Here is a 15,856-nt window from a genome sequence, read left to right on the forward strand (position 1 = left end):
CAGATCTGGTGAGGGGGAAGTAGTCAATAAGTATTTGTTGAAATATACTGAGTAGCAAAAAGAGAATTATGTTTTTTATTAGGGGTTCAGAATACATGGAAAGTTCAGAATTTATTGCACTAAATAAAGTATAATATTACTTTTTTCCCCCAACTGTGCCTCACTAGGTGTCTTGACAATTACAAATGCTATAGGAATATAAATGAGAAAATTTGCACTAACCTCAGCCAGATGGAGACCATTCTTGGGCAGTCCATGTGCCCCTTGCCAGTGTCTTACAAAGAAGCTTTGGAGCGCTTGGAACAGAGCAAGGTAACAGATACTCCAACTCTTCAGTAAGACTGTATGCAAAAATTGGCAGGAAGAGCAAGTGGAGGCATCAGGGGATATGGCTCTGTTATGACCCACAGAAATCTTTAACCTAATTCATACACTCAAGAAAATTCCTAAACCAAAACCCATGGGGAAAATGAAGCATTGGTTCTGAGAGAGTTAATCAGTTGAGTTCACAGGACAGTCCTCTGCCCAGTATCATACTGTCCTTATTAATCATTCTTTTGAAAGCTTTGCCTTGCTTGTTACTTTGTTGGAGATCACTGGATCTATGACAGAGCATTTAATGCAACTATCTTAAGTACTAAATTCTGGTTACTTTTTATACTTTATTACTGAGCAATTTTAGTTTTGCAGTTTTTATCTGTTGCAGTATTGTGTTATAAGCATTTGGATGAGAATATTTTAAATCATCTGTGCTTATCATCTACCACAAAACAAACAAACACAAAGCCAAAAACCCTGAACTAATGTGTTAGTGGCTGATGCAGTAAGTGTACAAATTATTAATACCTATCTAGTAAAATATGGGCCAAAGCTATGGTCTTTCCAGTAGCCATCTGTGGATGTGCGAGTTGGACCATAAGGAAGGCTGAGCACTGAAGAATTGATGCTTTCAAATTGTGGTGCTGGAGAAGACTCTTGAAATTCACTTGTACAGCAAAGTGATCAAACCAGTCCAACCCTGAAATACTCATTGGAAGGACTAATGCTAAAGCTGAAGCTCCAATACTTTGGCCATCTGATGGGAAGAGCTGACTTGCTGGAAAAAGGCCCTGATCCTGGGAAAGACTGAAGGCAAAAGGAGAAGAGGGCTGTAGAGGATGAGATGGTGGAATAGCATCACCAACTCAAGAACATGAACTTGGGCAAACTCCAGGAGATAGTGAAGGACAGGGAGGCCAGGCTTGCTGAAGTCCACGGGGTTGCAAAGAGTCGGACATGACTTAATGACTGAACAACAACAAAATATGAGACTTACATTAAAATTTTTTAAAAATGAACTTCTAGGAATATTTACCTTGGAAGACACATGTTTACTTGGAAAATGTGATTTAAGGGTCATTATTTGTCCCCATAATCCTAAATTCATGTGCTGTATAACAATACATTGACACTTCTCATCTGTCTCAAATTGACTTTCAAAAGGGATAAAAATGGATCACATCTTACTTATGGATGATTTTAAAACGTTAATTGTTCAAGATTGAAATAGTTTATAACTTTCAGAATAGTTCTGAATTCAGAAAAATTCTATTCATCTTTTTCTTTTCTCTTTTAAGGCCTTTGTGTCAAATCTTATATCAACCAAGGGAGAACTGATTAAACAACGACAGGTCCTCAGACACTTGAGAGCCACGTGCACGGACAGTGACAGCCTCTATTTGCTCAGAAGCACATCGGCTCTTTGGGAGAGATGGCTAAATTTGCTGGAAGCTGCTAAAGAGTGGGAGATGTGGTGTGAAGAACTGAAGCAGGAGTGGAAATTTGTCCATGAAGAAGTAAGTGCTTATGAGCAACAATCACAACATACAGTTTACTAACATGTGTCATTTAAATTGCTTTATTATTTTCATTTTTTAAAATTGTAAAACAAGTCCTTGATCTGTACCATTTGCTTACATCACATATATGGAACCATGTCCATGGTTTATAGCGATCAGGTCCTAGCAAAATAATCTCCAAGATATGATTCAAGAATGATTCAAGTTCTTTCATGATAGTGGCATTTTTTCAGTGTCAGATAACTTAGAAATAAGTGATGAGTTGCCCATATGATCTTTAAAATGTTTATTGTGCATATAATTTCAGTTCAGTTGCTCACTCATGTCCAACTCTTTGCAACCCCATGAACCACAGCACGCCAGGCCTCTCTGTCCATCACCAACTCCCGGAGTCCACCCAAACCCATGTCCATTGAGTCAGTGATGCCATCCAACCATCTCATCCTCTGTCATCCCCTTCTCCTCTTGCCCTCAATCTTTCCCAGCATTGGGGTCTTTTCAAATGAGTCAACTCTTCACATCAGGTGGCCAAAGTATTGGAGTTTCAGCTTCAATATCAGTCCTTCCAATGAACACCCAGGACTGATCTCCTTTAGGATGAACTGGTTGGATCTTCTTGCAGTCCAAGGGACTCTCAAGGGTCTTCTCCAACACCGCAGTCCAAAACCATCAATTCTTCTGCACTCAGCTTTCTTTATTAGTCCAACTCTCACATCCATACATGACCACAGGAAAAACCAAACCATAGCCTTGACTAGACAGACCTTTGTTGACAAAGTAATGTTTCTCCTTTTTAATGTGCTGTATAGGTTGGTCATAACTTTCCTTCCAAGAAGTAAGTGTCTTTTAATTTCATGGCTGCAATCACCGTCTGCAGTGATTTTGTAGCCCAGAAAAATAAAGTCAGCCACTGTTTCCCCATCTGTTTGCCATGAAGTGATGGGACCAGATGCCATGATCTTAGTTTTCTGAATGTTGAGCTTTAAGCCAACTTTTTCACTCCTCTTTCACTTTCTTCAAGAGGCTCTTTAGTTCTTCTTCACTTTCTGCCATAAGGGTGGTGTCATCTGCATATCTGAGGTTATTGATATTTCTCCCAGCAATCTTGATTCCAGCTTGTGCTTCCTCCAGTCCAGCATTTCTCATCATGTACTCTACATATAAGTTAAATAAGCAGGATGACAATATACAGCCTTGACATACTCCTTTCCCAATTTGGAACCAGTCTGTTGGTCCATATCCAGTTCTAACTGTTGCTTCCTGACCTGCATACAGGTTTCTCAAGGGGCAGGTCAGGTGGTCTGGTATGCCCATCTCCTTCAGAATTTTCCACAGTTTGTTGTGATCCACACAGTCAAAGTCTTTGGCATAGTCAATAAAGCAGAAAAAGATGTTTTTCTGGAACTCTCTTACTTTTTTGATGATCCAGCGGATGTTGGCAATTTGATCTCTGGTTCCTCTGCCTTTTCTAAAACCAGCTTGAACATCTGGAAGTTCATGGTTCACATATTGCTGAAGCCTGGCTTGGAGAATTTTAAGCATTACTTTACTAGCGTGTGAGATGAGTACAATTGTGCGGTAGTTTGACCATTCTTTGGCATTGCTTTTCTTTGGGATTGGAATGAAAGCTTAAACCCTCTTAAAAATAACTGTCTCTCCATCACATTAAAGGTTAGAATAAGGTACTATTCATAATAACCAACTTATTTTTAAATTAATTGCAGTTGTTAACTGTGGAAATTAACTACAGTTGTTAATTATTGACCTAAAAGTATGTAAGATGTTCTTTCCGAAGACTGTCTCAAAGAAAACCTCCATAGTATAAATTGATCACAGACGTTAATTTAACCATGGTTGAGGCCTAAGGCATCACATACATTTAGAAGGAAAATTTAAAATAGTATAAAATTATCTTTGCTGTTTTTCATTCACTCAATCATGTCATACTCTTTGTGACCCCATGGACTATAATATGCCAGGCTTCCCTGTTGTTCACTACTTCCCAGAGCTTGCTCAAACTCATGTCCATTGAGTCAGTGATGCCATCCAACCAGCTCATCCTCTGTCGTCCCCTTCTCCTCCTGCCTTCAATCTTTCCCAGAGTTGGCTGTTCACATCAGGTAGCCAAAGTATTGGAGCATCAGCTTCAGCATCAGTCCTTCCAGTGAATATTCAGGGCTGATTTCCTTCAGGATTGACTAGTTTGATCTCCTTGCAGTCCAAGGGACTCTCAAGAGTCTTCTCCAATACCACATAAAATTATCTTAGGGTATTCTTTAATCTTTCTACAGAACCAGTCATAAATGAGGTACAAATCAGAACGTTAAGTGAAAACTCTTCTCTCTTATGCCTGTCAAAATTCCTGCTGAATTGCTTAAAACAGAAATATAATCAATACTTGATTGGCAGTAGGTCACATTGCTTTAGGATTTAAATGTTTAGCACTGTCATATTTTTCTACCTGTCTAAGGATAGAGGAAAGTTACCTACAGAACTTAACTTGAAAGTCACTCAATCGTGTCCGACTCTTTGCGACCCCACGGACTATACAGACCAAGGAATTCTCCAGGTCAGAAGACTGGAGTGGGTAGCCGTTCTCTTCTCCAGGGGATCTTCCCAACCCAGGGATTGAACCCAGGTTTCCTGCCTTGCAGGCAGATTCTTTACCAGCTCAGCCACAAGGGAAGCCCAAACTTAAAACTTGGTCTTCTTGAAAATGAGTATCATTTTAGTGATGTTGCCTGGGTTGGATTAGTAAATAGTCTCTTGAATGTGAAAACATCAAGGAGCTTTGTAAAATTGTACTTTTAGCAGGACTGCCAGCCTCCGGTTCTTTTTCATCCACAATGGCACTGTTTACTGAGGCCTTCTGTGCAGTGTGTTCCCGTGTGCTGTGCTGAGAAGGCAGTCCAGTGGTTAGGAACGTCTTGCTCTCATTGCAGAGGGCACAAGTTTGATCCCTAGTTAGGGAACTAAGATCCCACACACCACACAGCAGGGCTGGGAAAAAAAAAAAGGCAGTTCACACATGATGCCACTGAATTTTTGCCCTCACGAATTACCTGTTATGACCATTTTCTAAATGGAAAAGCTGAGGCACTTAGAAATTTAAGTTGGTACAAGCCCCCTAAGCTAGTGATTAAACTGGGGCTGTGGACTGGGGCCATATCTATTTTGCCCATTGCATAATTTTGGAATCTGAACAAGGCTTTGCTCTAAATTGGCACTTAGTATTTGTTGAGGGACAGCTCTTATTCAAATCTAGGTCTAGGCCAGTCCTAAGCTTATTTATATTTTATTACATTATCTTTTCTTGCTCTATATGCATTAGCAATCATATTTTATCAGTACCAGGCAATCATACTCAGTAGTTATTTAGTAGTAGTTATATTTGTAGTTATTCCTACATTTGACAGTATCTGCTAACAGAATGTCTTTCAAAGAGTAATGCAAACAAAATATGTTCTCCTGTACTAACAATAATGACTACTAACACTTAACAGGCACTTAATTGAACACGTGTCAGGCACAGTTCTAAGCACTTGACATGTGTTACACTTACGTTTATCCTCACAAGAATCCTATGAAGTGTAGATATTTTTGCTATCCTCATTTTATAGATGAAGAAAGTGAGGCACAGTGAGATTAAGTTGCTCAATTTCATAAGTGAGTGATGGAAGATTCAACTTACAGTCCGTTTTTAACCACTAAGCTATCCACTTAAATGATATTTACACCTACCAAATTGATATGAGTTTAAAATAGCTTTCATCCATTCAATAAAAATTATACCATCTAAATACCTGTACATGCAAGGTTCTTTTGGCATGGTTGATTTTACAAGTGACAAAATGAATTTCTGTTTTTAAAAAATACAGTCCACGGGGAGGGAGGTGGGAGGGGGGGTTCAGGATGGGGAACACGTGTATACCTGTGGTGGATTCATGTTGATGTATGGCAAAACCAATACAATATTGTAAAGTAATTAGCCTATAATTAAAATAAATAAATTTATATTTTAAAAAGTACAATCCAGTATCTTTATGAAAGAAAAGTTTTGTAAATATATTTTCAAAAGCATACGTGCTTATTTAAATTTACCAATTAAAAAATTAATTTAAATTTTGATTTACTGTGTTTTCCCCCTAAAGTCTTACCTTCCTGTTTTCTTAAGCAGAGTCTGCTTAATTTAATTATTCGTTCCTGGTTATTCAGGATCATCATTTTATGCTTCACTGATTGTAATGTGCTGAAATAAAGGCATGTCTTCAATAATGATGGGAGGTGTAAGGCTGTCTTCTTTCTCTTCTACCAAAGATCCCAAAGTCTTTTCCGTTTTAGTTTTAGTTCTTATTTTTGTTGCTTGCAAGTTTTCAGTCTCCTTCGCTGTGTTTACTTATGAAACAGCTATAGTTCCTCTTCCCTTTCTAGACTAAACTTTATAACTGACTGAACCCAAAAGTTTTATAACCAATTTTTGTTAGACTGCTCTGTCCAAGGAAAATCATCCAGGGGCTGCAGAATGAATGCATAATCTTTGTGGTAACTCTTACTAATTTAAGGCTTGCTGCATTTTGAGAAATGCATAGTCACATGACCACCAATAAATCAAGGCTTCAAACATTTCCATCACCCAGAAATCCCCCTGTGCCCTTTGTAGTCAGTCCCTTCTGTTACCTCCAGCCTTTGGCAATCAGTAATCTGTCTTGCCATTTTCAGAGTCATAAAAATGGATTCAAATGCTTTTGAGTTTGGCCGCCTTCCGTTAAGCACAGTGTGTGTGAAATTCCTTCATACTGTTGCTTGTATCAGTAGTTCATTTCTGAGTAATATTCTACTAGACTCACACACAACACTTTATCCATTCACAAACTGAAAAATTGCCTGGCTTTTGGATGAAAATATTGTCCTAAAAAAAAATTATTCTTCCCCCTTGCATTCTCTTACTAATGACTTAGCAGCTTTAACAGCAGAGAGCAGAACCTGAGACAGGGGCTTGTCAGCAGGTGGTTTACTTTGGAAAGTGATCCAAGGGAACAGGAGTGGGAGATAGGAGAGCTGACCCCGGAAAGGTTAGAGCCTTTAGTCACTTTACTCTTATCGGGTCCTGGTTGCCACAGTTGCCTGTTTATGGTTATCACTGGCCATGGAAGCACCAAGAAATGCTTGATTAGTGCTGGATTATGAACATAGTTCTTTCAACCCCAGTGTGTGCTGGAAACCCTAGATGGACAGTTACCTCTGTCCACATAGCAATTTCTTTCTTTCTGTGCATGCTGGTTCTTTGACTGGAGCGGGGTAAAATGTAAAATGACCCAGTGGAACCCATTCCCTGGGGGAACTGCAGCTGCCTGCCTGAAAACTAGGACTTCAGTTCAACTGAATTTAGGTTTGAGGTAATGGAAAGCACAAACTCCATAACTGAGTCCTTTGGAGAGGGGCCAATCTGCACATGTACCCATGTATTCTAGCAGTTGGAGACTCGGCTGGAACCTATGGCCCGAGTGACAGGGTGGCTTATACTACATCCTGGCCCTGCTGCACTGCCCCCTCCACACTGGCAGCATTTTGATAGATGGATATGAGCAACAGTCACAAGTATAGCATACACAGCTGACAAAATCCCAAAGGGTCCATCTGGTGCTGGGCCTCGTTCTTGGCAGTAGAAATGCAATATTGAACAACTTGATCTTTACCTTATAGAAGTGTTGGCATGCCCCAGACCATTGGTCCCTGAGAAACTTAATTGATTCTGGTGCTCTTGAATTCTCATTCTTTGGCACGTCCTACTAGGCATCCAGCTCATCATTTAAGTTAGCATGTTGTCATAAATGTAGTTGAGCTGTGTGATATTCAGTGACGTCAAGACTGCAAGATGCCTGATTCTGTCTGAGCATACAGCAGGAATGTTAACAATGCTGGAACAATGTGATAAATGTTTGCTGCAGCAGAGGAGAGGGCTAGAGGATTTGAGGAGGGAGTAAGAGGGATCTGGTTTTCTGTGTCTTTGTTTGAGTTTCAGGGCTGGTAGAACCCCAGTTTCTAGAGATTTGATTTATTAGGTTATGTATTTCTGAATTCTACATTTAGCTGTGGTTGAGAAATACATGAGCAGTCCAGTCATTTGGGCAGCATTCCTATTGGTTTAGGTGACAGGTAATGAGGACCCATTGAACTTACTTTTCTGAGTATATAGGGATTGGATGTGAAGGAAAAGAGAGAGTTATAGAAAAATTATCCAGTACTTATCCAACCTCTTCTACTTCATGGATGCAGTTTGGTGGAGCTCATTCAAGGAATTGCTTTAGTAAAGCAACTGATCCTGAAAGGAAAAAGAAATTATGAAAATATTCAATAGTATTTCCTTCAGCTCATAACAGCAACACTTCTTTTTAACCACACATCTACATGATCAAAGCTGGGAACCACGGGATTAAAATCCTGAAGGGATAATATTCCCAGCTATAGGAAGACAGATATTACTTTGAACTGGAATTTGGCATTGGGAATCCTCTGACGAGCCAAATTATGATTCCTGAGTCCTGAAGTAGTTAAGAATATATTTTACTTATTTCAGATCCTTTTTTCTTTCTTTCTTCTTAAATTAGATTGAACGAGAAGTAATTATCCTAGATATTCTTCAAGAAGAACTTCCTGAAATTTCCAAAGCAAAAGAGGCAGCCTCCACAGAGGAACTCCTGGGGCTGCTGGACTGTTTACGCCAATACGAGGAGAATGTGGAGCAGCAACAGCTGTTACTGGCCCTTCTTCTGCAGCGCATAAAAAATATCCAGAACACTCCTGAAGGCGTGGGGGCTGTGGAAAGTGTTCCTGCATCTCAAGAGATTATGTCTATGCAAGAACGATGCCACAAGTAAGATTTATGAAAAACTACTAAGGAAATGGGCTTGATAACTCAGGCTAAAAATTGAGAAAATATTGAATTTCTAGAATATAAAAATATTATAGAACAAGGATAGATGGTATGGCAGAATTGAGTTGCATCAACACTGATAGGTGTGAAAAGGATAGAAAAGATTAATATTAATGATAATTAAAACAAGCACACCTTCTTCATCTTGGTGTTACTGTGGGTGAATCTTTCAAAAATATTTTTTAATGTTTGCTGTTTTTCTAACTTAGCAATACATATTCATTAAATGAAGTTTAGAGAATGTGGATAATTATGAAGATTAATATAAAAATCACCTTTAATTTTACCATTCAGTGACAGTTACTACCAATCATTCAACTTTCTTACTATGGTTATATATATATTTTTAATTGTGATTATAGTACTATCCTGTTTTGTATTCTGCTGAGCCATCTATCAGCATATTTTGTTCAGTTTCCTATGCTATTAAATGTTCTCTGAAATATAACTATATCACCTTGTAGATATGCTATAATGTATTTAGTAGTAGTAGTAGTGCTCAGGGGTGTCCAACTCTTTGTGACCTCTTGGACTGTAGCGCACCAGGCTCCTCTGTCCATGGTATTTTCCAGGCAAGAATAGTGGAGTGCCATTTCCTATTCCGGGGGATCTTTTTGACCCATGTCTCTTGCATCTCGCTCATTGACAGGTTGATTCTTTATCACTAGCGCTACCTGGGAAGCCCAATAATGTATTTATGTGGGCATGTGTGTAAGTCGCTCAGGCGTAACCAAGCCCCTAATACAGAACCTTAAAATTAAATATAATCTATTTTATTTTTGTAAAAACACTACAGTGAGTATTGTAGAAGGAAATGGCAACCCAGTCCAGTATTCTTGCCTAGAGAATTCCATGGACAGAGGAGCCTGGCAGGCTACAGTCCGTGGGACTGCAGAGTAGGACACCACTGACTAAAGCTCACAGTGAGTATTATGCTAGAATTTCATTCCAGAATTAATTCATCAAGAAAGATGCCAAGAAGTAGGATCACTGGGTCAAAGGAGGTAATATGTTTGTAGCTAGAAATACCAGATAGCCCTGAGGAAAGATTTTAACGACTTAAGTTCCTCCAAAAAACATGATGGCTGCATCCGTAGCAAGTAGGGGCAGCTCAGATAGAAAGACCAGTGGGGTCATCTCTGACCCTATGAGCCCACTCATTCCTTCATTTGCACCTCTGGTCATATTCAGTTGAACTCAGGGATTAAATGGAAAAAAGGAGGATAGAGCTGGCAGTTGGAAGGTAAAGTGTGAGAAGGTATTCTGAGATGAAAGTTTTAGAGGTTTAGAAGGTTTTTGGTGGAGTGATAGAACTTGACATATGTTTATATATGGAGTTCCCTGGTGGCTCAGACGGTAAAGAACTGCCTGCAATGCAGAAGACCCGGGTTTGATCCTTGGGTCAGAAAGATCCCATAGCGAAGGGCATGACTACCCACTCCAGTATTCTTGCCTCGAGAATTCCATGGACAGAAGAGTCTGGCGGGCTACAATCCATGGGGTCGCAAAGAGTCAGACGTGACTGAGCGACCAACACTTTCAGTTTTCGTATAGTCTATAAATCTTGAAAACTGGTCATTTTCTCTCAGGAGAAAAAAGGTCTTTTGTCAGCTATATAGACATCTTGTTAATTGTTAAAATTATTGCCTAGAGAAAAACAGAAGAAAGGAATAATCTTATTTTGATGCTCTACTTTAGGCTTTTCCAGAAAGCCCGAAAAAATAAGGAATTGATGCAGAATGAAATCCAAGAAAGACATTCCTTTACAAAAGAAATAACTACTTTGAAGAATTTATTTCAACAGACCACAATCTCTTTCCAAAATATGGAATTACAAGACTGTCCAGAAAAGGCAGAACAGCTTGAGGTAAGTGAGGAATGATAGTGAATGTGGCTGATACAGGTCTGAAATCTTGGATCCAAAGTTACTAGAGTGAAGGTAATATGATGGCTAGTGTCAAGGGAACCTAGAAAAGGAAAACATGTGCAGAGGCCCTATGGCGTGGTGTGGCAGACCCACAGGAGATCCACATGGTTGGAGCACAGAGAGCAGATTGGGACCAGGTTGGGAATAGGCCAGTGTGGACCAAGCAACCCCTTTTCAACTACATTTCAGGTGTGTGTGATGAACAGGGCCTATGACTACTCTTGTATAGTATGTTAACTGCTCACTTTAGAAGGATGTAATACCTTATCTCTGATGGGGTGGAACTGTTTTTACTCAAAACATTCTGCCCCCAAGTGTGTGGTGCTTTCCCCCAACCCACACACTAACCTGTTCTCAACCCTCTAGACACCAACTGGGACACCAATTCCATTCTGACACTAACTGCAAGGAGTTAGTACTGACCACCAGCTTTGGGGATCAGTCCCACAAGACTCCCCCATTTCACGTGCCACTGGTAAATTCTGAATGACAGGCTATAAAGCCAGGACTTCATGACTCCTTCCTCAGGTTTGTAAATTTGCTAGAATGGCTCAAAGAGCTCAGGGAGGCACTTTATTTGCTATTCCTGGTTTATTGTAAAGGATACAACTCAGAAACAGCCAACCAGAAGAAATGTATGGGGAGAGGGGCAGGAAACCTCCATGCCTTCTCTGGGTATACCACTCTCCCAGCACCTTGATGTGTCCATCAATCCAGAGCGATCCCAGACCGTGTTTAAGGTGACTGTAGCCACAAAATTAAAAGACGCTTGCTCCTTAGAAGAAAAGTGGAACAAATCGAGACAGCATATTAAAAAGCAGAGACATTACTTTGCTGACAAAGGTCCATATAGTCAAAGCTATGGTTTTTCCAGTAGTCATGTATGGATGTGAGAGTTGGACCATAAAGAAGGCTGAATGCCGAAAAATGGATGCTTTTGAATTGTGGTGTTGGAGAAGACTCTTGAGAGTCCCTTGGACTGCAAGGAGATCCAACCAGTTAATCCTAAAGGAAATAAATCTTGAATCTTCGTTAGAAGGACTGATGCTGAAGCTGAAACTCCAATACTTTGGCCACCTGATGTGAAGAACTGACTCATTAGAAAAGACCCTGATGCTGGAAAAGACTGAAGGCAGGAGAAGAAGGGGATGACAGAAGATAAGATGGCTGGATGGCATCACCGACTTGATGGACATAAGTTTCCGCAAGCTCACGGCGATGGTAAAGGACAGGGAAGCCTGGCGTGCTGCAGTTCATGGGGTTGCAAAGAATCAGACACAACTGAGTGACTGAATAACAGCAGCAAATGGAGGCTCCATTATATAGGCATGGTTGATTAAATCACTGACAGTTGGTGATTAACATAGTCTAGCCCTTCTCCCCTCTAGGGGTGTGGAAGTTCCAACCCTCTAATCACATGGCTGGTTCCCGTGGCAACCAACCCCCTTCCTGAAGCTGTCATCCCCTACACACCCCCACCCTTCACCCACCCACCAAGGTCTTCTTATTACCATAAACTCCCTTAGGGTTGGAAAAGGCTTGTTATAAATAACAAAAGACACTCTCCCCAATCCAGGAAATTCCAAAGGTTTTAGAAGCTGTGCCAGGAACTAGGGATGAAGACTAAATATATTTAGGAGAAATTGGGAGATTGGGGTTGATACTCTATATAAAATAGATAACTAATGAGAATATACTGTATAACACAGGGAACTCTGCTTAATGCACTGTCGTGACCTGAATAGGAAGGAAGTCCAAAAGGGAGGGAATTTTTCTATATATATGGCTGATTTATTTTGGTATATAATAGAAACCTATATGACATTGTAAAACAACTATACTCCAATAAAAATTAATATGTAAAAACTCTAAATATATTTATTATATCACACTATCTATAAGTGCTTCCCAGGTGGTGCAGTGGTAAAGAATCCACCTGCCAATGAAGGAAGGAAATGGCAACCCACTCCAGGATTCTTGCCTGGAGAATCCCATGGGCAGAGGAGCTTGGTGGGCTGCAGTCCATGGGGTTGTGAAAGAGTCGGACACAGCTTAGCAACTAAATATCAGTCTATACATAGGCTAAGGGTCATTTTCAGAGCCATCTCTTTTCATTCCATTCAGTGGTAACAGGCAAAAGTGATGAAGCTTTGTTCAAAAGTTGCAGAGCTTTTGGTTTTCAATGAAAAAGGAAGCTTACTCTGGGTCACAGAAGCATTCTTCATGGGGAAGCCATCTTGGGGTAGCTCTGAATGAAGATCTGTAGTCCCAGTGAGGTCTAGATAAACCGGGAGCACACTGTATCTGAACCCCACATTTGTCAGAATGGTGTTCTCTGACTTTTCCTCTCTAGATTTGTTCTCTGCTGAGGGTTAAGAAAAGGAAAGCAGTGACACATCGGGGAGTCATTCAAAACTGTAATCATTCTTCAGTGTGGTGGCTCAATCCATTGACACAAATAATGCTACTGACTAGCTACTGTAAAAAGGAAAGAAACCCCCAAAAGCCACAGGAAAGTCAAGAAGTATTTTTCTACTTTATCTTTGGGAAACTTTCCCAAACAAATGAGTTTCTCCTTTATAATTAGTGCAGGAGAACGCAGATCAGATTCTGTTTCTAGGCCACTACCAATAGACGGTTTGTTCAGGTTTCTTTTATCTCCTAAAAACTCACATTCTTTACAGGGAACTGGAACCCTCCCTTTTGAAAGAGGTTGAGCTCCACTGGGCTGTCTAATTACCTGAAAGCAGACACTTCTGCTTCAAACACAGGGGTTTTAGTGGCCTTGAATCATTGTGATGTTAATGTAGGAAGAAGCAGAAATGGCAACAAGTTAATAATAATAAAAAAATCTTTGAAACTTTTTGCTACTAGCAGCTTTTTAGATCAAGACTGCTACTGAGATATACTTAAATCTTAGAGGTACTTTAGAAGCAGGAGATGTTGTAATGTCTTTTCAGGACAATGGTTTGACACTATGAAGAGATATCAAGTTTAATTCTTTACAATTTAGAAAGCATCATCTAACCGAACTGAAGATCTCTCAGGCTTAATCAGCTTGTATCAATAGTGAGGTTTTGTCATGCAAAGTTTGCTCATTTAAATCATAAGGATGTGCTGGAAAGCAGCTTTCATTTTTAAAGTTAAACTTTTTCTCTGTCTGGGAGCATTTGAAACTCTCTTGATTTTTTTAGGAGCTTCAAAGCATTCTTAGGAAAGGGAAGCTAACTTTTGAGAATATTATGGAAAAACTGCGAATCAAGTATTCTGAAATGTACACCATAGTCCCTGCAGAGATTGAATCCCAGGTGGAAGAATGCAGAAATGCTTTAGAAGACGTAGATGAGAAGGTAATAATGTTTGTATTCGTGGTATTATTTATGGAGGAGAATGAGTGGAGGGGGAATGAATATAAAGAAGAAAATATCATTTAATATCACATTTTCATTTATCCCAATTCCAACTATGTCTGTTTTTATAGAGTTTAGTTGAGTGATAATTTTTTGTGAATTAAATACTGCTCTAAATAAGTGACGCAGGTAACAGAATTAGTCTATTTATTTTTAGATGTCAAGATGCTTAGTTTTTCTTCTCTTGCACTTAAAAATAGAGTTATATATCGTCTTTTACTTGGCTTTCCTTTTTCTGGAAAGTCACTGCAAAATTTTGGACATGAATAATACTTTACCTTTAACATTTTGAAATTGCAACCAAGAGCAATAAGAATACACATTTCATAACTCACTAGGAATAGCACTTAACACACAGTGCCTTTCTGATGATGATGGTAACATAATTCTCACACAGCATTCCCAAACAAATCTTTTATACCTGAAAGTCCAGGTTGAAAGAAAGAATAGGAAATTTCCCTAGTATTTGGAGACATAGGAGATTAACAAGACAATTAATTTTATTGTGTTATTTAAAGGCTGCCCCAATCCAACAGGGCACCGTTCAGTTTGGTCCTGAAGAATGCAGAAAGCTTTTTGTATTGCCTTTTGAAGCCTAAAATGCCTATAATTCAATAAGGTAGATATTAATTGCACACACAAAAAAACAGATTTCAAACTTATGACAGATTTCTTTGGAAAATTTAACCCATATAGAAAACATGTAAACTCCTAATAAATATTATAGCAAATCTTGTTTATTTGACACAGGAGATAATCTATTATGAGAAACTTCCCCAAGATTCATGTATTGTTAGAAAATATATAAATGTTTTTGAGAGAAACTAAATTGGTTTTCCTGACTACTTCATGTGAAAATCCTTAACAAAGTGAGTTAGTCATCAAAATTTACCTTTTAAATCTAGGGTTGAAAGTTTCATCTGTAATTTTTATATCTGTGTATGTCTGTAAACTGATTTTTATTGCATGGTATGTTTATAGGACCCATGCAGTAGACACAATACCATTCTGTGTAATTCAGATGGCTGCATACTTCACCTAATTCATGATCTCCTAGTGTATGAAAATGATAAGCATTTCTGCTTGGAGAATAACTGCTTAAAATATCAGAAAGCTTCATTTCATGGTAATTTGTTATATAGCAATAAAAAGCTAATACAGGATTAATTTTTTTCTACAAATCTTGACTATGGTATGGCCTGTGGGATAAAATCATTATATAAACTATCACTTATTATATAAACTCTAGCAACCTTATGTTGAGAAAAGAGCATGAGGCCTTGGTGTCTGATGGCTCAGGCTTCTTGTGATGAGTTCACCTACTATCTTGATGTGTGACTTTAAGCAAGTTATTTAGCCTCAGTTTCAGTTTCTGTATCTGTATGGTATCTGCATTGGAAGGTTCAGCCTCAATGGTTGTACAAATATAGTGGTTTAAAAAAGTGAATTAAAAGGATTATACAAAAGCATTAAGTATTATCTGATTCATTGGGTTGGGAAGGTCCACTGGAGAAGGGATAGGCTACCCACTCCAGTATTCTTGGGCTTCCCTGGTGGCTCAGATGGTAAAGAATCCACCTGCAATGCGAGAGACCTGGGTTCGATCCCTGGGGTGGGAAGATCCCTTGGAGAAGGGAACGGCTACCCACTCCAGTATTCTTGCCTGGAGAATCCCCATGGACTGAGGGAGCCTGACGGGCTACAGTCCACGGGGTCACAAAGAGTTGGACACGACTGAGCAACTTTC

At 39.3% G+C, this 15,856-nt stretch overlaps 1 protein-coding gene across 7 annotated transcripts in view; it reads left to right on the forward strand.

Annotated features, from left to right (window-relative positions):
• Positions 1–15,856, forward strand: part of SYNE2 (spectrin repeat containing nuclear envelope protein 2) — a 325,432-nt gene that overhangs the window by 174,552 nt on the left and 135,024 nt on the right. For all 7 annotated transcript variants that reach the window (XM_070292474.1, XM_070292472.1, XM_070292475.1 and 4 more), the window contains exons 50-54: positions 168–312; positions 1,617–1,835; positions 8,447–8,712; positions 10,471–10,639; positions 13,894–14,049. In XM_070292474.1, the coding sequence (XP_070148575.1) occupies positions 168–312; positions 1,617–1,835; positions 8,447–8,712; positions 10,471–10,639; positions 13,894–14,049 (955 nt within the window). The remainder of the gene's footprint in view (positions 1–167; positions 313–1,616; positions 1,836–8,446; positions 8,713–10,470; positions 10,640–13,893; positions 14,050–15,856) is intronic.

Source organism: Ovis canadensis, chromosome 7 (assembly GCF_042477335.2).
Source record: "Ovis canadensis isolate MfBH-ARS-UI-01 breed Bighorn chromosome 7, ARS-UI_OviCan_v2, whole genome shotgun sequence".
NCBI lineage: Eukaryota > Metazoa > Chordata > Mammalia > Artiodactyla > Bovidae > Ovis > Ovis canadensis.